General features: G+C 42.9%; 1 protein-coding gene across 11 annotated transcripts in view; it reads left to right on the forward strand.

Moving 5' to 3' along the window:
- FAM13A (family with sequence similarity 13 member A) overlaps positions 1-21,591 on the forward strand; it is a 149,151-nt gene that overhangs the window by 118,127 nt on the left and 9,433 nt on the right. For 10 of the 11 annotated variants that reach the window (XM_038135197.1, XM_038135192.1, XM_038135194.1 and 7 more), the window contains 8 exons: positions 18-60; positions 5,082-5,232; positions 12,889-13,102; positions 13,455-13,593; positions 14,687-14,768; positions 14,899-15,119; positions 16,491-16,574; positions 20,352-20,447. In XM_038135197.1, the coding sequence (XP_037991125.1) occupies positions 18-60; positions 5,082-5,232; positions 12,889-13,102; positions 13,455-13,593; positions 14,687-14,768; positions 14,899-15,119; positions 16,491-16,574; positions 20,352-20,447 (1,030 nt within the window). The remainder of the gene's footprint in view (positions 1-17; positions 61-5,081; positions 5,233-12,888; positions 13,103-13,454; positions 13,594-14,686; positions 14,769-14,898; positions 15,120-16,490; positions 16,575-20,351; positions 20,448-21,591) is intronic. The other variant, XM_038135193.1, reaches the window with a different exon arrangement.

Raw genomic sequence — 21,591 nt, forward strand, 5'->3', positions numbered from 1 at the left:
GTTTTTGTTTTTTATAGCAAAGAAAGTGAAAACGATGAGGTTTTTTTCAGGCATTCTCAGGTTAGTATTTTTTTTGTTGCTGTTTTTGTGTTTCAGTTTTGTGGTCTCTAAATGAGTGTCCTATTGAGCAGAAACAAATAGTTATGCATATAGTTTTGTTTTTCACAAGAGAAATGGAGTTAGCATGTACTTTTTCTGTCCCTTACCCCTGCTTTTTATTTACATAGTTTAGGGAGCCTCTCAACCACTGGGCAGTTTGATAGCTTCTGTTTCAATCCCTTTGATCCCTCTTTGCCAAAAAGGGAAGGATCACTGAAGTCATCACTGTGGTTTAAGTGACATGAAGTTCCCTTATTAATTATGGCAAACAGGACATCTGACTTATCATCTGCTAGGGTAGTAAGATTAGCTTGTGTCTCTTGATTTCTCTAAAATCATTTGGCCTTTTGTTTATCATTTCCTACTGCAGCCTGTTGCTCTTGAACATAGGTGTCTGTAATCCATTTGTCTTAGAAAACTGGATCACCTTCTGCTTCTTTCTAAGTTGATGGCTGGGGTGGATGTCAGGAGGGGAGATGTGATGTTGATGGCAGCAGTTTTTCCCCCAACTTTCCATTTTTCTTGCGCACACACACACCCCCACATGCATACACACACTTTTGCTCTGGCTTTATGGTGTTATCAAAGATTGGGTTAGGTTAAACCCCTTTGCAATCACTGGTTCATCTGGATTTGCTTAAAAAACCTCTAGGCAGCCAAACATTTAAAACACTGGGGAGAGTCATCTGAGGCACCTCTCTCTCAATTGTGCATCCATTTTAGATGGGCACAGTAAAGCAGCTGTAGCCACTGTCTGATTTCTCTGGCTGTCTGGAGTTGACCTAAGGCTGGTAGTGCTTTTAAATTAGACTCCTCCTGTGTTTCTTTTAGAAATAAAAGCCACTATGCATTTATTGCCTTTGAAAGACTTCATTTCTGGTAGGAATTCTTTCCACTTAGCAGGAAAGGTAAAAGGGTGCTAACAGCTGAGCTCTGATCAGCTGTGTGGTAGCTGAGGAAGTTTGTGGGACCCTGAAATATGTAGCCCCTGCAAAGGATGTTCAGGGCTGCCTTTGATCACTGCTCTATCTGGGCTAACATGGATCTCCTGCTTTGCTCGCAGAGGGTCAGTAATCCCTTGCACTTGCTCGTGAGCTGTTGTATTTTCCAGAGCCTAGGTTTTGCAACAGCTTGTTCCTCACGTACCCACTTGCACATGGAAAAGCTGCTGTTGCTGCCATGCCACACAATACTCCTATAAAGCTTTTAAATTAGCCTGGTGGAGATACATTTAAATATGAAATCATAACCTTAAAGTAAACTACACCTTAGGAAAAGTTTTAAAGTGTAAAATTTTTAACTGCGGAGAGGATCTTAACCCAGAGATTGTGTATTATATAGGAATTACAAGGTCAAGAAAATGTTACATTCCGGCAGAGTTGTTTTACATTCTTTCTCCCTCGTAAGCCTTTTGCTTAGGGCAGCTTAAAGACATACATTTTATAACAAACAACTCATTCAGGTTGAGGAAGGGACAAGGTTCTTCTTATTCTTTTCTCTTTCTCACCCTGCCTCCAGTCTAAAGCTGTTAGGAAAAGGATTTGGAATTTGCTATAGCTACCAGTTTTGCTGAATTGGGTCTCCATGAGACTGTAAAAATACCTTGAAACACAAGCCTCAAATGAACTTTCAGTGGTCTTGTAACTTTCAAAATTTGCTCTTGGAAGTAGCTAAGTTCCAGGAGGAAAAACACAGGTTTCTAGTACCCAGGTTTTGAGAAGGGAAAAGTATTCAAGATTGATACCAACATGGCAACAAGTGTAGAAGGGTGTTGGTGTGGCTCAGGTAGGAGGAAGGCAGCGGAATGACTGTGTTCTTGCATCAGGTAGTATCCCTAAAATGTCCTTAAGGATGCTTCCTGCTTGTGGCTATAGTGGAAGATCACATGTAGGGGAAGCAAGCCTTTTATGTAGAGTTGATTGGAATCCATATGTAATTGAACAGAATACAACCTCCTCATCAGAATTTAAAAGTCTTTTTGTTGCCATTTATTTCTTGCTGTTGAGCTACTCTTTATGCTCAATCTCCATTGGAGCAGGGAGAATGAATGCAGCTGACTTATCCCCAGGCTGCTTAGATCTGTAGTTACTGGTGCCTGCAAAGCATAGCTGCAGGAGCAGCTTCTAAAAAGCAGAATTCAAGTACCTGCTTTGAAGATTTTTTGTGGTCATTTATGTAATATCTGCAGTGAACTGTGGCTGCCAGCTGTTACCAACATCATCAACTTGTTGGCCCTTAAAGAAATCGTGGTGCGTCCATACCTAAAGGAAAGTAGTTCTCCCTTACTTGATTCTTTTCCTAGAGAGTGGCAGCTGGTGGTGTCAGGAAATCAAAAAAGAAAATAAGTGATGGGAATACTGAATTATCTACCACTCTATGGGTTTGGAGCATTAATGCAAAGGAAGTTAAACATCTGCTTTCTTGAGTCTCCTGGGTTTGTACCACCATTGTTCTTCAGAACACCTAATGATTTATTCATTGTATTGGAGCCTACATCAGTGAGCAAGGAAAGGAGAGTAACTGGCTGCAGACAGAGCACAGGCCTGTTTTTACGCACCTTTTAAATATTTCCAGTTACTGAAATGACTTCAGGAGGAAGAAGACACCAATATGATCTTTCTAATATATGTGTAATGGAAGTGTTTACCTACCTGGGAAGTGCCTTTTATCTGCTACAGATATCTTTTAAGAGTCTTAATAAGTCAGGAGATTGTACACTCTTAATAGAAAGACATTTATCTCTAATTAGTATCAGTAGTGGTGATGAGATGATGGTGATGAGATGATATTCTCAGATTGTTCCCTTTGAAATTGTTAAAATCTAGGTACGTTCCTCTCCTTCACACTCCTTTGTTATTAAAAATAGCACCTGTTTTGAAACTCGGTGCTTTATTTCTTTCCCTGCCTTCAAATATAACCTTTAAAGACTGTGCTGGCAATTTACAAGCAGTGTATCAACTGGTACATTTGGCCACTGACCAGTCTTTGTTTGTGAGTACACAGACTATTTAAATCCTGGCAGGAAATTTGTCAATGGACCTTAGAGAAATATTTAAGTCCTCCCAACCTGGAAGCAGCTTAAAAGATACTGAATGGTGAATTAGCATTTTTCCACGCACAGCTCTCGCAATAAACACATTTGTAATCAGATTTAGCGTCAAGCTGCATGAGTTATTAGTGCTTGGCAAACTGTCATCTAGTGTTTCATTTTGTTATAGTGTTTCAAAAAGGCCATTTATTGAAATGAACAGGAAATACACACCTTACACAAATACAATGCAGAACACTCTTTACAAATCCCAGGGTATTCATCAGATTTTTAGAACAGTAGAATGGCCCAGGTTGAAAGGGACCTCAAAAGATCACCTGATACAACCTTTTGTGGGAAAGGAAGCCTAGATGAGATTATTTAGCACCCTGTTCAATTGCAGGGATTGATGGAACTGAATCCAGATAAAAATATTTATTCATATGATTTGTCTACTGGGCAACTTTTTTCCTTCTTCATGAAAGTTACTTGTTTTTCTCTGCTCAAAAGGGAGAAGATGCACCAAACACATTATTAGCTTTCTGCAGATGAAAAAAAGTAAATGTGCCTTAGTGGTATGCACTAAGGTTATTGAAGCATTTGGCCTTGCTTCTGGATTCACAAGAAAAATAGGTCCAGAAATGCTGATTTTTTTTTTTTTGGCCCATTTTCTTCCCAGATCAGAATATACAGATTGTTTACTAGATTTACAGAGGGAAAATCTGCATGCTGACTGCCCACTAGACTATATTTGAGAGAATTATGCCTAAGCTGTTCTTAACAAATCCAAATAGTTTATGTAGTAACATAATCCTGTCTATTCATCTAGCTCTGTGTTTGTTGGTGGGTTTATACATATCACGCTACATGTTTATGTACATGCATTGCACTTCCTTTTCCCTACTGCCCTCTGTGAGGCATTACAGCTAATTTATTTTGGAGTGCCAGAAGCTCTCTCATCGGGCGCTGTCACAGACACGCGCACTGTGTCTCTGGATTGTGGGAATGGCAGGGATTTCTGCATAAACGCACACGACGTGTGGTATGTGCAGGGGGAACAGTGCTGAGACAAACACCAATTGCTTCTAGGTAGTACTAGCTGATGAATCATGTACTTGACAGAATTCTGCTTTTTTTTGGATTTTTTTTTATTCCTTTTACTGGATGCTTCTGTGAATTTTTTGGCGTTTTCCCAGAGTCCACACTGCTTCCAGCTGAGATGCCAAACCCTACTGCTGTTTGGATTTGCGCAACACTGCTTTAATACCCAGAGCTCCTCCATAAATAGTTCTGCTCTCCCCACGCCCAGCTAGAAAACAACCACAGGAAATCGGGGAATGTGCAGCCAGCACAGCTTAGCTGGCACTAATTGATCTGAGCCAGCACAGCCTGCATGAGAGCATTCGCGTGTACGTAGCCTGCACTGCTGGCTGGCTGCGGCTGCTGCCTCAGGAGCTCTGGTGCCTGCTTTTTAGAAGGCACCATATTGCTACAGCCTCACAACAACAGCAGCAGCGTTTTTGTTGTTGCTCAGAGGAGTTGCGCTCCTGTAGGAAGTGTACGCAGCCACCCCCTTCCCTCTCCCTTTCTCCCTGCCTCCCTGCTTCCCTCCCTCCCACTTCATCCCACTCCACTACTGAAGGCTTTCTCAGCTGCATGCAGTTGTCAGGGCAGACGGTCTCAGGAACTTGCAGTAGCTTTCTAAAGAAGGAAAAATTGAAGGAAGGCAGATGGACGGATGTTTTTACTAGTGTGAGTGAGCAAGTAGTACACAGGGGTCACCAAGCAAGGGATTTGGATTTGGAGCTGGAAACATCAGGGTCTCTTTGAATCTTTTTAGCTAAAGGCATGAGCTTACTGCTGCTGTGACTTGCAGGGGTTTTTTCCCCCCCTGCATGCTGAGACCTTTTTTTTTTCCTTTCTCTCTCATTTCCTTGGGTGTATGGGAACATAGCTGACTTCAAGTATGAAGATTCAAGAACATCCAAGCATGCCTGAAAACAAGTTGCAAAGAAATCAAGATGCTGATGATCAGGAAAGCAGCTTTGTATCCGAAGTGCCTCGGCTGGATTTAACATCACTGTGCAATGACAACAACTGGGAAGGTAGGATTGTGTGATGGCTGGTTGTGTGTGTGAAATGGGAGAGAGGGAAACATCAGTGGGCTGGGTGTATCTATGTGACCATGTTCCCTTGCTAAAAACAATAGCAAAGCAACTTTGTCCTGAATATAGAACTGAAAGTTTGGAGAAACTAGAAGCAAATACTGAATGGTACTAACTCTAATTGTCACTAAGAGGTGAAAAATGAAATGTTTTATTCTTGAAGTTACTTTCATGTTCTGTTTAGTACTGTTAAGTCTCTGAGGATTTCAAGATACCTTATTTTTTAGTGGCTGGTCAGTGGTAATTAAGCTAGACTGCCCTACACTTCAAAGCAACTGAGTATTTCAGAGTCTAAAAAGAACTTTTCTTCAATCACTGTTTGGAAATAATGATTCACACCTGAAAAGCACAGATGGCAAAAAATGCTGTCTCTCTGTTACTTTGTCTTAAAAACAACTTTTTTTTTTGTGTATGCTGTGAAGGAATTCTGATGACCAGCTTAAATGGGGGTGTTAAATTGATTATATGTCATATAAATTGCTGTAATACTATTTCTTAGCTCTCCTCTGCAGAGTGCACACTTGGTTGGCTATACACTTACTCGTTTGAGCGTGGGAATCTGGGCAAACTCTGTGGGTGCCATGACCTTAATTTCATTTGAAATTGAGATGAAATTAAGGTGTCCAGTAGTTTTGGGATCCAACCCTTTTCTAGTTACAGAGTATGTGTCTGTGTACAAGCCAGAGTTCTTCTGTTAGTTTATTCTTTAGGAGTGAAAGATAGGCTTTTACAGGGAAGAAGCAGGAAAACCCAAGTGTGGTGTTTTAATAAAGCAGGAGAGGGAAAATGTGCTACTAATTCATTGCTCTAAAATAACAATCTCTGAGGAGCACTGAGAAGGGAAGTTCTCTGCTCCTGCCTCCACAGCGTACGTGGAGTATGTTTTGCCTTTCCCTCTAGGAGGTGAGTAGTTATGACGCTTCAGGTGCAAGTAAAGAAAACCCACAGCCATGGCTGCCTTTGATTCAGCCAGGCAAGCAGACACCGTGCACAGGAGGGAATTTTTCCATTTGCTTGCTAGGTGGGGATTCCCTGGATGGAATCACCACACATGCAGCACGGCTGATCAAAGCACCACAGAAGGGCTCCCAGGCAGCCCTGGCTGCTGGATGTTTACTGAGGTTCCAGTTAGCAGAGCCCTGCAGGGTCTCCAGCCAGGGTGAGCACATCTGCGTTCTCAGCGGTGATGTGTGGCTTCAGCCCTCCTGTGAACCTTGGGGAATAATGACTTTTTTTTTTTTTCCTTCCTGCATTACTTATAGGAGTCATATGAACCCATGAAGGGGAGAACACAGCTCCTTTCTGCCTGCCAGAGGCTTTCCCATTGTATGAAATAAGTTGCTTCTTTGGTACAACTCCCTCTTAGTAGGCATGCTCTTATGTTTGGATTCTAGCTTTCTATGCCCTGCAAACATGACGCAGGATTATGGGCACATGTGACTGTGCTTCTCTCTGATTGCTCCTTCCTCCCTTCTGTTCACGTGTATTTCGCAGGAGGAGGAGGTGGGCAGTTGCAAAAGAATCAGCTGTCTGGGGTGAGAGAGACATCATCTTCTGAAATGCGTGCCTTCCAGAATCACCATTTTGTTGGTGTGGGTGAACAGCAGCAAAATGGTGCCTTCTGTGTCTCAGCAAGGGCAGACCGAGTCTTTCCCAGCTGTGGATATGGAATCAAGCTTGCAGCAGCCAGGAAGAGGAATTTCTTAACATCAGCTCTCAGACTGCTTCTGTAGCTAGCAGCAGAGTCTGTTGTTGAGACTGGCTTTGCAGGGCAGGGTTGTACCACCCATCCACACCTTAGCAGCAAGAACATTCTCCCCTACCAGCCAACTCGAGCCACTCAAACCTTCACACATCTCTGCAGGATCCATGCCACAGCTCTGGTTGCATCCCCAATGAGAAAGAGAAAGGACTGTGCCTTCAAATGCCCTAACACTGAGCTGTTTATTGCATTGCTCTAGCAAATGTGGTAGGTCCATCTCTTGGGAAATTACCCATTCTTTCAGGACATAGTTGAGCTAATGTTATGGGTGATGGTCGTCTATGTCATACATACAGACCATGGAGTGACCAGGGTAACTGCTGGGACTTGCACAAGTGATGTGTGAGAACAATTACAGGTTGAGGACTTGCCTTCAGGTGTAGCTGTCACTGCCTCCAGTCAAATGTTAGGAAAGAGCCTTCAACAATGAGCCCAAAATTACACAAGGCAACCTTGTCCATTGACTAGATTTTATTTGTCACTCAGGCAGGCTCTCCATAGGACTTAAAAGCCCTCATTCAGGGGCACAGAACTATGGGAACTGCTTCCAGGTGAGCTGGCAGGCCCTGTGCCCTTCATGTTACACTAGAAGTAATTTCTACCAGACTTTTTTCCCCCATAACTTTGATCTCATAGTCAAATCTGTACGCAAGGAGAGATTGGCTGTATTTCTCCAGCTGTGTTCCCTTTACCTAAAGCTGAGCACAGAGAGGACAGAGACATTTTCTCCCTGCTCCCTGCAATGCAGCCTCACACTTTGCCACGTGCCCACCTTCTGCATCCCACTCACCTGCTAAGTATAGAGGCTTGTGTAGGAATCATCAGGCTACTGACGCAGCACTCAGGGCGTGAGCAGTGCCCCAGCCAGATTCAAGCGCTGAACTCCTTGCCTCGGTGCATTTCCCATGGTCCAGGAGTATTTTCCTGGTGTGCACTTGGCAGGTGTGGACCAGGGAGTTCTATTGCCCTGGATGTGGACCGAGCTGTCCCTGGGAGCTGGGATGTCACGTCTGACTGCTGGGTTTGCCTGCTAAGCTGGGCAATGGCTGCCAGCTGAGATGGCTTTGGGAGCAGGCATGTCCAGAGCTGCTTCCGCAGCTAAGGTTTCTAATTGTTGTGGATTACGTTTGAATCGGGCGCAGTGACTGAGGAGAACAGAGTGTTCTCTCACAGGCCAGCACTATTGTGCAGATTTCTCACCAAATGTTCCTAATTCAAGCCCAGAACTTGCTATCCTGTCCTCAAGGAAAATCTGGAAGTATGTTGCTCTCCATAGCAGTGGCTGGCCCTGTCAGCAGGCAGCTCAGTGAATCAGTATGATGTGTGATTGCTGCTGATGTCACCCGATTACTAACTTTAAAAAAGTTCTGTAGCTGAGATTTCAAGCAGAGTTTGCAGTAACAAGCTCTTATGAAACAATCAGCTGGCATTTTTCTTCAAGCTTAAAGAAATAAATAAAAGCAGAAATTAAAATCACAATTTGAGTTCAAGTATTGCAGCACTTGAGACCCTGAGGGTGAGCTGATCTACAAATAGTTTTGACACTGACTTAATTGATGCTTTCCCATGGAAAAAACTCAAAGTAATGCAAAAAAAATCAATATAGCATAGCAGAAGGGAAGCTGAACTTAGTTTTCTTTTTTTTTTCAACACTGTGGGCTTAGATTGATCAGTTTATTTGGGAGCAACACTCTTTAGCATAAGAAATCAAAAGGGGGTGAGGCATGTTCTATTTTTATTACTAAGTATAAAAAAATTGCATTGTTTACTGAACAGCATCAAAATATTAAAATTGTATTTTTGATTGTTATGCCATGCTATAAACAAAATACAAAGTTTGCTTGCTAGCTGAGAGATGTGTCATATCACTGAGTGAAGAGGTGTGGTAGTGCTGTATTTGGGCTATTCTTTTGATCTATGTAGGAAGAATGCCTGCTGATGTATTCAAACAAGGATATTTTCATAGTTATTTATAAGATGAAAATAGGTTGTTACTGAGCTAGTGAATGCTTTGGATGGAGTTTTAAATTACTTTATTCATTTCATTATGAGAGGTCTTTCTGGAGTTTTTCAAGTGGCATTTGATACTAGTACCTCAGGTAATGATTTTAGACTTCTTAATCCCTCTGGACTTACTTCAATTTACAGTAGCTAAGGTTTGGCCATGTTTGTTTGACAGATGGATGTGTGTAAAAGCAGTGTTAGCAGCATGTATGAGCTGTGTGGCTGCAGAGAGGAAACAGGAGATGCCTGTGGCGCTTTGCTGGCTGCACCCCAAGTGGTATTTGTGTGTAGACACCCCTCTGTTGGCCCTGCAGCCCCCAGTAACCCTGTGGCAAATACACAATGTAGTGATAAAAAAAAGACAGGTTTTGTCAGCAGGATGGCTTGGAGCTCACCAAAAATACACCAGTTTGATACAATAAATCTTTCTTCTAGTGTGAAGCACTTAATGGTTCAGATTTATTAAAATTTCCAGCCCTCTATGCAGCAGGCTGGCAGAGAGCTTGTGCTGCCATAGGCGATGCTCTGTGTGCCTGCGGAGCTCTGCAGAGCCACACCTGGCAGATGGCTGACAGCTTTGTGGAAAGATGAGCTGGCTGTGGGATTTTGAGAGGGAGAGCAGCACTTCTGAAGGACTGCAGCCTCACTACCAGCACACAGTTCACTGCTTCTGAGCCAGCTTAGAAAAGGCATGCCTGGAAGAAATGCCTAGAGAGTCTGACCAAGGCATTAAATTATTTTTTTTCACTCTTTCACTGTACTGGTACAGCCGTGGTGGCTAAATATTCCCCTTTTTTTTTCTTTTTTTTTTTCCCCCCCATGAAAAGCTGTCATTCTGGAAAATAGTTGGGGGGGGGGGGGGGGGGTGATAGTACATGAAAAGAATGTGGAGATTTGTAGAAAACTGAGATTTTTTTTTCCCTGAGCAGGAAAGATCTGTTTAGGACAGAAGAGGAGCAAGTGTACCTGCTCTGTCAAGTCAGTGCAAAGAAGAAGTGAAATGTTTGCAATCTCTATTGAGATTTTGTTCTTTAATTAGCAGGAAGGGGAAAGGCTGACAGCATTAATTATGATAGTGGATGCTTTAAAACTGGACTTCACAGCAGATACGTCAAAATCATTCAGTCCAGGAGTTCAGCAGTCTTCAGAAAAAGCTCAATGCTTTGATATCTATCTTGGCTACATGAATTTAAAAAGATATTATGCATCCTGTTAAAGGAGAATTAATTGATTGTGCACTGTCAGAAAAAGCAGCAGCTTACCCTTAGTGCGTTCCTGTGTGTTTGTGTGATGCAGCAATTCCAGTGGTTCCAGCTGAAGGGGCTGGCACCTGGCCAGCAGGAGAGAGAAGCAGTTGGACTGCAGCTCTGGTCCACTTAGTGATCTGATGTAGATAAAATTTGTAATTTGTGCATACCTAAATATGTTCCTTGATGAAGGAACATATTGCTTCATTGCTGTGTTGCTTTCAGGGGTCTAGCCATTTTGTGTCTAGTTGAGGTTTTGTCTTCTAAAGGTATATGGTCAGCAAGGGAAACAAAATTACCCATAGAGTCAGGCCTTCCAGGAGCAAGGGTTAAAGAAAGCTGATTTTCTATAGCAGCCATTTCTTCTGTCAAGTCTCAAATTTGATTTTCCTTTTAGGACTCTTTTTTTCTTCTCCTTTTAAAGACTTCTTTGGAATGTGAGTTTTCTGTTTTGGAGGAGTATTTTGAAATCAACAAAATATAAAGTAGACACACCCCAGTCTCAATCAGGTTGCATAGTGCTTTGCTGTCTTTTGGGGTTTGATCAGAGGCTCTTTGAGCCGTTGCAATTCCCTGAATGTCACATGCTATCTAGTTTTAAATCCACCTTGGACAAAGTCACATACATCATGCATGATTAATAATGGCTTTGTTAGCTAGTGTGGTAGGAGCTTAATTTAGTTACTGCTAAATATGCCTGATTTTTTCTAAGTTTATTCAATCTATGTAAATCCCATGGAGGTGTTACTTAATGATTTCCAAGAGGAAATTCAGTTTGTGGGTGAGAGGGATTCAAACAATTAGAAGTGAGAGATGTCTAGAAGAATGTAATGCATCATTTAACTCTCGTTCCTGCTGGTCAAATATATCAATTTTTTTTCCTTTGTATTACCCTTTATTTTGCTACAAAAGATCTTGTGAGACCCTTCCTAAAATCATAAGATATTCAGGGAAGTGGATGCAAAATATTTCACGTATTAGAAAATGCCAAGGCTGAACAGAGCTCAGAAAAACTCTTTTTTTCAGAAATTACCCGAAGAAAGTTCAGGCTACATAAGCTTTCCAAACCATGGCAAAACAGCCTACATACACTTGGGGCTTGCACACCCCATGGAAGTAGCCCCTGTGAGCCAGGCTTGCATGTGCTTCTCTTACCACAACACCTTGAGGGGCTCTTATACAAGAAACTTGTGCAAAAACCTCTTGTCACCCCTTTCAGGGTAGCACATCAGTGGGTGTGCAGCACCAGCCTCTAAGCAGAGGCATGCCATTTGTATCCATGTGCCAAGGAAGAAGGCAAAAGGAGGAGAGCATCATTGGAAGATGTGCACAAGCAAAACAGCACTGAGCCCATCGCTGCTGCGTTGGCAATGATCTTGCACTGCCCAAATTGTACAGAGGGGGAATGTTAAACAGCACAGAGGTTCTGCAGGGGAATCCTCATACAGTCCACTCTGAGCTGTGAAAACATTAACCTTCTTCAGCAAAAGGAAATGCTGCTTTTTATTCATAAACTGATAAGTTCAAAAGCCCCCTCTCTTTGTGAATGAAGAATAGACACACTAGGCACAGGAAACAATTAGTCTGTAGCTCTGCAACTGGTCTGGGAGCTTTCTATAAGGTTTTTGTTTTGTTACTTGACTCTAGAACTATTTGTTAGATTTAGAAGTTCAAAGCCTGGCTCTTAGCACCACAGGATTAGACAGTTTAAGTAGGAGCATGCAAATCAGCTTAGTAAACTATCTGAACACAAAATGTTAGACTCCTTATGGCATCTGGAGGGAGTGATCACAAGATTGAGGCGATTGCTTTCCGTGGGCTCTATTATGCTAATCAGCAGAGCTAAATTGGGTTTCCCTTTCTCTCCCTCTCCACCACCTCCCTGTACAACATTGCTTTTACTTCTGGCTGGTTAGGTTGTCCAGGGGGCTGAAGATTTCCTCACTTTTCTACCATACTATAAGCAGGAGGATGGCGTGTGAAAGGGAAAAGGGGAAACTCAGACCATATTACTATAATTGTTAATATGTGGGCTGGGCACCCTGTGGAACAAGTGGTAATGTGGGGCACCTTTTCCTTGCAGATTAGAAGAACCTATGCTTACTCCTAGGCTTTGAATTTCCAATAGCAGGTGACAGGGGGGCCTATAGGAGAACCGTTAATACACACTATTCGTTTACAGCATTTGTACGTCCTGAAACTGAAAAAAAATCCTTCTGGAGTCCAATTGCCTCTTCCATATACCATGTGCCAGTAATGCTCTCTGTCCAGCATAACTTTTTCCTCAAAGGTGCTAGCTGGTGATTGCCTTTTTGGTTTCAGTCCATGGTGATTCCTGAGTCAGCTTTTGGGTAGTTTTCTGTTGCACCTAAGAGATGACTTATGTTTGTGTAGGTTACCTGCTGTGGCCAGGCTTCGTAATGCTTTGCACAGAGGGCAGATGGGAGTAGTGACCAGAGAATGCCGGGTGACAAGAGTCACAGTCCAGGACGAGCAGGTCAAGGTTCATTAGAAAGTTACCTGGAGTCTGTCTTACGTATAAAACAAACCTGATAAAACCAGCCTTTGTCTTACTGTTCCCAGAGCCCATCCCTGCTCTCTCCTCATGGCAGCGAGACGGCTTAGACTCAGATGAGGCTCGCCTTTCCCCGCAGGCCGGGCGCTTGATTCGCCAGCTTCTGGATGAGGACAGCGATCCCATGCTGTCCCCTCGCTTCTATGCCTACGGACAGAGCCAGCAGTACCTGGATGACCCAGAAGTGCCTCCTTCTCCTCCCAATTCTCATTCCTTCATGAGGTGGGTTGTGATTTGCCGGTGCTGACTTTTACATACAGCTGCTAAGGGTTTGCTGCATTGCATCAAGCAGCATCTCTTTGGATCAGCTGTGCTGCGTTGGGTTTCTGTCCCTACTCACAGGGAACTGGTATTTTAAAAAAAAAGTTCTTTGTAGTTAATTTCTAGGTTTGTGCATTAATATCTAGGGCTGTTAGAGTGTCTTTTGCTATCTGTCATTGCAGAGTAGCAACATAGCATTCTCACTTTTGTGGGCCTTGCCTTTATTCATACAAAGTTGAAGTGGCCTTCTCTGCATCCCAGATGTACTGTGGCTGTTTGGTTAAGCTCTCCCTGCAATCTCTGCTTTTGGCAGGAGACGGAGTTCATCTTTAGGATCTTATGAAGATGACAGAGAAGACCTTACCCCTGCACAACTCACCCGGAGGATTCAAGGGCTGAAGAAAAAGATCAGAAGATTTGAGGACAAATTTGAAGAGGAGAGAAAATATAGAGTGAGTTTCTAGGAGTTGAGCATTTATGTGGAGATGGATGCATTAGCAGCAAAGGGAAGAGACACCAGGGAAGTGGGTCAAGCATACAGAGGGACACCAGGGAAATATGCCAAACATACAGAGGGGCTTGAAAGTTTTTGTAATGAGGAAAGGAAAAAAAAAAGGCAGAAGACCTGCTGCTCCCCCAGAAATCTGTATGCATACCTAGCAAATTATCTTTCCAGGTATTATGCAATATCCATGCAGCACAAGAAAGGAAGGCTAATGAATTCATAGGATTTAAACCACTGCTTAAGACAGTGTAGGAATGGCTGTGTTCAATTTCTGTTTGTTTGTTTATTTATTTAACTTTAGCATATGGGAAGCACAGTGGCTGATCTCATTTGCATGATGGTAATCCCAGGACACCTGTGCATTGCAGCTGCCTTCACTTCTGAGCAAGGAACCACAGTGAAGTGCTGCTGAGCAGCAGCAGCAGTACTGGACTCTTAATTGTTCTGACACACCCTTCTGATACACAGAAAGCTTTGTAAGGAACTGTAAAGCTTTGCATGTGTGCATCTTTGGCTATTTAAATGGCAAAGAATTATTCTGGAAAGATCTGGCCTGCAGTAGGAAAGGCTGAAAAAAATGCTGCTGTAGCCTAGAATTTGGGTCATTTGATGCCTTTGGATGTAAGGCAGCCTTTGGTGTGGATACATGAGTCATAACACTTTTCCAGCTGTTCATGCTAGGTTTCCTCTATTTTAGAGGTACCCTCTTGTTAGGAAACAATAGCCACAAGGATTCCAGTGTGCATCCAGCCCTCTGAGTCACTCCTACAACTTAATCATTGGTGTCAAATGTTCTGTGTTTTCTTAAAAGAAAATCCATTTCATGATGCCCCTAAGACAAAGTGTTGTGACAGGCAGGAGCAATTAAAGCAAGGTCTGAAATGGGCTGGTCAGAGATGTGCAGCTGCCAGTCAGAAGCCAGTGCCTGTGCTCTGTGCTGGGTCCAAATTCCATTGTACCCCTTTGTGCCACACACTTGTTTCAGTGAATCGCTCCTGGTGGTTTAACACAGATTCAGAATGGCTTTTCTTTCCTTCCAGCCTTCCCACAGTGACAAAGCAGCCAACCCTGAAGTGCTCAAATGGACAAATGATTTGGCCAAATTCCGAAAGCAACTTAAAGGTGAGCAGCTGCCCCTGGTGCGCCTTTGGGGGGGTAGCTTGACTCTGCCTCATTAAGGTTTGATGTGAGGCAGTCATCCTGACACTGTCACATTTTAAAAATGAGTAATTGTTCATCTTTCCCTGCTCAGAGTCAAAACTGAAGATCTCAGAGGAAGACCTTGGCCCTGTTGTGCGTCAGCGCAGCAACACGCTCCCCAAGAGCTTCGGCTCTCAGCTGGAGAAGGAGGATGACAAGAAGCAAGACCTGTCAGATAAATCTGCCAAGCCAGCCGTGGAAGTGACCCTTGACTCCATCCAGAAGAAGCTTCAAGAGAAACGAGCAGAGACAAATCGACCTGAAGACATTAAGGTACGATGTAGACAGGTCAGATTTAGGCCTTTATGTGCAAGTAGGTTACTTCTGGCTGCACAGTCACTTGTGAAAGTGGTGTGGTCTGCTACATTTTGTTAAAAAGCCTTGCAGCCTTTAGTCTGGGCTCACTTGCTTTAGTTCCTTTCCCTCTGCCTTTAATATGTTGATTTTTTTAACCCCAGAGCTCAGTTTCTATTGTATGTTGTCTTGTGTTCTTTGTCTGACCCTTGCATATTCCTAGTAATGTTTCTGAATTATTGCAATTTTTTCCTGCCCTGTTTTGGCTATTTCTGTTGTTCCATCCAAAGGTTTTTGTCAAATTCTGAGTTGTCCAGTGCGTCTGGAGATTGTGTCATCTGCTTGTGTCTTGTTCACTCCAAAACTGAATGTTTCTAGGGTGTGTTGCTGCTAACCTTCACTGTTTCACGTTGAGCTTTGTTAGCTGCTGTAATTTCTGAGGGTAATCAGTAGGGAGGTCTTCATATCTGATGTGAGCTCAAACCCTGAGGTGTGGGCAGCCTTGTAAATGAAGTCCTTGAGTCTGCTGACATGTAAATTGTGCACTGCTGTGTAAGAGTGAGGCAGACAGCATTATCTTTGTTTGCTAGATCTGCAGAATAAAAACATACAGCATGTGTTTTGACTATTTTCTCACTGTAGCAAGAATCCGCAGCCTGGCCACTTACAGAGGGACTGTGATAGTATTTGGTGCTGTGAGGGAGAAAAGGCTTGGTGTCAGGCAAATTCAGTGGGGGAATTTTGGCCAACTTGGTTAGAGAAGTCTTCTCTAACTGTCTTCCCTTTTTTTTTTTTTTTTTTGGCTTTATTCTCTCTTGTCTGCTACAGCCTTTCACTCCATAGCAGAACTTGCAGAAAGAGACATTCTGACTGCACTTCAGTTCTTGGTAAAGCGTGTTTGTGGCAGTCAGAGCAAAGGTGACAAGCTTTACAAGAGGTACTGGAGTTTGTCTCAGATTGGGAGAAAAAGAAAGGAAATGTGTTCTGTTGTAGAATTTACATTTCAGATCTTAACTGAAAAAGATCCACCAGCATTAAAAGTTGCATGGTGTTGTTTTTCCAAAGCACACTTATAATCTGAAAATCCACTTTAGGTACATAAAATACCTTCATGTGCAAAGTTTGTGTGTTTAATCTGCCTGCACTGAGCATAGGATTGTACTCACATTAACAGTCTCTTTGGCAGTGTAGCTGGGAAAAGACAACTGGAAGGTAGAGATGAATCCTTACAACATAATGATGGTATGAGATGACTTTGGTTACGGCACAGATCAGTATTTTTGAGTCCAGGAATCTGACTTTTTTTTCTTTTCTTCCTCCCTTTCCCTCTCTCTGTGCCACTTTTCATAGGACATGACACGAGATCAGATAGCAGCTGAAAAAGTGGCTCTTCAGAAGGCTTTGCTCTCTTATGAAGGCATTCATGGCAGACCGGTATGTACTGCAGAATTTTTTTTTTTTTTTTTTTTTTTTTTTTTTTTTTTTTTTTTTTTTTTTTTTGTCTCAAAGTACATCTTTCTATGTCTTTGTCTGTGGTAAATGATGCCCCTAATGCCCCTTTGATGTCAGGTCACTAGAACTTCTTGTTCTCCAAACCACACGTACACCTTCTAATCCACCTCCCTGATCCTTCACTTTGGCAGCTGCTGAGGAGTCTGTTCCAGGCAGGGTGATGTCCTCACACAGCACTGGGCTGGACAGACACCTGCAGGACAGAGCCTATAGGCTGAGTGGCCATTATTTTGGCATTGTGCTCATCAGGTTCCACAGACATCCAATTTGAGGCCCAGTGGACAGTCTGCATGGGAATAGTTCTGCGTGGTCCCCCATCCAGCCAGGAAGTTTGCAGATTTCTGGTATCAATGGTATAAGGCCAACTTATTTGTGAATACAGAGAATTAAGTTTTGTCTCCTGTTGATCCCTGCTGTGGCAAAACCACAGCAGTTTCCAGGCCATGAAGTAGGCTTTTTATGAGTCCCTCCTTCTCTTTCACTGATGTCATTATAATCTTTGTGACCAGCGATATAGGTAAAGAAACTTAATTTCAGAGTGCTGCTAATCCCCTGAGCAGTGGCTTGGGAGAAGCAAATTCCTGCTTGTAAGGAGTACTTGATCGGTGCAGCTCACAAATCTGTCATTCTGCTGCTGCACGAGATTCCTGATCTTTATATTATATCTTCCTTTATCCATTGTTTTAAAAAGTCTCACTAATTTATTTAAAGGCCTTCACGGAGTGCTAATATTGTACAGTCACAACTGTATTAGCAACTGCTAATGAAAATGGCATAGTTACATGAGAGGACAGGCAGATTTGTTCTTGTGTAAAAAAAGGGCAGCACAAGGGAATCCACTTAACCTTCCCCGTGTTCTCTGTAAGACCGAGTCTCTTTTTGCTGCTTTTACAATTATATAATCAACAGTTGGCATCTTACTGAAGTGAACTCACTTCAGTCTGTTCAAAAAGATAACAAGCCCAGAGCCCATCTTGTCAGCATACTTTTACTTCCACCTACCTTTTCCAATGCTTTGTTTATACAACTGCTTTTTAATTTGTTTTGTTTTTAAATAAGCTGTCTATACCTAGTAACACTGAACTGCATGGCAAGGAAGACTGATCAGCTTTTGCTGTTCCCAGCTCCTGGCAGAGCAGCAGTGGAAAAGTACTGAGAGCTTGAGGAGAATGCGGATAGTTCAGCCAAGGTTTTTTTTTTTCCTTAAAGATATTTAACTAAACAAGAAAAACAATGGAGCTCAGATTTATTGTGCAGCTGGGTCTTTCTGCACCAGTAATAGATGAACCTGCAAAGGTGGAACTGAACTGTTTTAGTTAAGCCAAAAGTCTGTCTCTGCAGAAATTCTTGAGCTGCTCTAACAATGCAAGCAATGGTCTGTTCTCAGCTGCTGCTCTTTTGCCACGTGGAGTGTGCCCCAGAGTTGTGTCAAAGGCTCCATTATTCAAACAGTCTCTTTACATTTTGATGTTTTCCCAAAATATACTCAGGTTTTGCTGGTCTTACTTATGTTTACCTAATGAGACAGTGTGCCCATGTACTAAACATTTACTTTCAGAATATGCTTTCTGTAAAGTTTGCTGGTGTAAATGAGCTGCAGGACAGGCTCGGACTCCCTACACTTAACTTCCAATGCTTATATTAATTATCTGTGTTGCTCCTCCACACTGATACTCAGACACTGAAGGATGTTGTTTAACTTTTCCATTCTTCAACATACCTAAGGACTTTGTACCCATTCCAAGGCTTATGTTTATTTTTCTGTACAGAACAGTGCTGTTAATCAGCTTTGAAATGTTGTTAATTGAGGGTTTGATTCTCAGCCTCAACATAAGCCTCATCATAGTCTTGGGGTTTTTTTTAAGTAACAGTCTGTCTGAGCCAACAGTAGTGCTGTACCTCCTGTTCCACAAACTGCAAATCTTGTAAAGCAAGGAATAATATAGGAATAATATTTTATATATATATATATATATATATATATATATATATATATATATATATATATATATATATAGGTCATCCAGTTTCTGTAGTTGTATTCTGGATGGGTTACAGAGAAATGTCCAAAGTTGGAGGCAACTTGCTAGCCAGTGCAATTGAGTGCAGTCATATCAGCACAAAACTCAGCACAAAGAGGACTGAGTGAATTGTTTCATGCTGCTCACATCCCTCTAATCCATGTGAGCTGCTTACTCAATGAACAGGCAGCTTGAGGCTGTCAGGAATTGGAGCCCTGCTGTGCCTTGGGGGTGGGGGACATTCAGCTCCCAGAGCTCAAGACTGCTCATCTATATCCCCCTTATCAGGCCTGGGGATATTTGCATTGAATCAGGAAAGGAATGAAGATCTTCCTCCTTTTCCTCCCCATGTTCATTTGCCCCCAACATAGGGAACATAGGCTGGGTTATCAGGAGGAAGATGGATGCTACCTCCAAATTCTTAGAGTTCATCTCTGCCGTCCTACTCCTGGCAAGACTTACAGCCTTTCTGCCTCTCCCAAGCTGTCTCTTTCTCTGGAGGGAGGATGTAAAAGCTTTAGAAAGATTATGCTAGTGAAAGTTAACTGCAGACAAAATAAAAGGCAGTTTAAAATTGCCTTACTATCTCAAGCTGTATTCCCTTTTCTCCTGTTTCTATTGTAGGAGAGACTGCACAAAGCTTCCTAGGAGTCACTCTGTTGATGCTGATTTTTACATGGCAGTTGTTCAGGTGCTCTGGTGATTAGCAGCAAGTAGAAAGGCATGACATCAGTTAAAGCTTCCTCATAAGAGCTTTATAATCTAAAGTTAGACAAAAGGTCTAATGGAAGGACGCTTATAGGATGTGGGTCAGACAGTCCTGAATGATCAGGTATTGCTGATGATTTTGTTTGTTTTCTGATGTGCTGTAAGAAAACACTGAAGAAATAAAACCCACCCTGAATCTGAAAGAAAACCAGAAATAACACACTCAGTTTGTAATGCTCTCAAAGCTGGGGAAGGAGCATGACAAGCAGTAAGGAGTGGAGTTAAGGACAAAGCAATATAAGGAACACCTGAGGTGGACATCACAGCAGTATTCTCTCTTCTCTATGCCACACAGCCCTGGCACCTTCACCCCATCCGAGCATTGCAGTGAATCCTTCCCAGCAAAGTGACTGCGAGGAGGGATGGAGGGCAAGGTTAGGGGGCTAAAAAGAGGAAAAACCACTGGCTTGTACAGGAAATTAGGAGGAATAGCAAAGTCAGAAAGTCAACTGTGGTGAAATCTGTAGTTTACCATACTCAAAGGAAGTCTCCTCACATTGCAACGTCCAGTCAGTGCAGCTGCTTTCTCTTTTCATAGGTCACGAACAGGCTATTGAGGGCCAGCCACAAGAACAAGGATGGGAAAGCTCATCTGGTGCTTACGGTGGCAGACGTGACTGCAAGCACAGAGTGCTGCCTCCGCAGGTCATTTTGTGCTGGGGACATCTGATCCCTAATTGGTCATTTAAGCCACCTGTCTCTTACAGCCCCTTTACAAGACACCCCACACAACTTCAGGTGGCACCAGGCACAGGTGATGGACAGGAGTTTCAGGGCTAATGTTGCTCTCCTGTCATCCCCATACAAGTCTCTTTGAGCCACTCAGACTGAGGGTGATCACAGGCACATGAGTTCTAGAGTGGAGTATTTGTTGCAGGCTTCATGGATGTCTCCTCTTTTCCCTTTTCAGGTTACCAAAAATGAGCGGCAGGTGATGAAGCCGTTGTATGACAGGTATCGCTTGGTCAAACAGATCCTCTCCAGAGCCAACACCATCCCTATTATTGTGAGTAGAGCACTCTTTTGTGGGGTATTTCTTTGGTTTCAAGCTGAGGAAGCAGGAATCACCACACTGTTGCTTACAACACAATCACTAAGGCTAAGTCCCAGCCTCCCTTATCACTGAAAGATCAAGCAAATGAGTGAATCAATCACACCCTTCATACTGAAGTTGGGCAAAACTGGTTAAGGGACTTTAGTGCCCGCCTGTGAGCCACGGGCACATCTCACCTTGTATTGTTTCTTCTCTTTCCATTGGGCTGCTGCTGTTATTTCATCCATCCTCTGTTTGGTACAGCCTCACTTCTTTTTCCATACCAACCCATGCTGAGCTGTAGGTCTTCCATGCTGCTTGGTTCCACAGGGTTGTATGTACAGGGTTCCTGTACGCAGAACACAGACTTGAGTAGATCTCACAGGAGATGCCAGGCATGTCCTTGGCTGAAAGAAAGGGCCCTCCATCTTCTAACACTTAATTTGTATTAAAGAGATCCTCCAAGTGGTGGATATTCCCTCTTTCAAGGTGCTTTACCACCAGCAAGGAACCCAATACATCCCTCTAGGGAGAAAATTCACTGGTTTTAATTTTAGACAATTTGTGTGGTCCAGCTTTTAAAAATTAATTAATCTAAAAAACCCACGCAGAATACTTCAATCCTAACTATGGAAAAGGGTTGTTTTATCCAAGTTCCTGTTTACTCTGTCTATCATGTATGAACCCTTTTTTTGCTTTTCCTGAGCAGCGCTCATGTCCTGCCCACTTTCTGTAGATGGCCAGTGAAGTGAACAGGCTGGCACTGCCTTACCCAGGGCAGTGTCACTCAGGAGTGGGGCTTTTTTCTGCAAATGCTGGGAGGTGTTTCTGGTCCTGCATTTAAACCAAAATAGAAAGCTGTTCCTCCTGGAATGTGCAAAATAGTCCCCAAAATGTGTGCTGTGAAGACAGTGCTGGCAGTCGAGGAGGAAGCTGTGTAGGTGTGCATGGGCAGTTTAATGCAAAGCTATCAAAGAGAGCCCAGGTCCTCTTAAGACACAAAACTGAAAATCCACAGAGGCTAGCAGAGGAGAGATGAGACTGGGTTTTTTTCCCCAGTCTTCTGAGTGAGAACTGTGAGAGGTTCGCAGAGAGACAGAATGCATTTGAAAATCCA

Source organism: Motacilla alba, chromosome 4 (genome assembly GCF_015832195.1).
Source record: "Motacilla alba alba isolate MOTALB_02 chromosome 4, Motacilla_alba_V1.0_pri, whole genome shotgun sequence".
In the NCBI taxonomy this organism is placed as follows: Eukaryota; Metazoa; Chordata; class Aves; order Passeriformes; family Motacillidae; genus Motacilla; species Motacilla alba.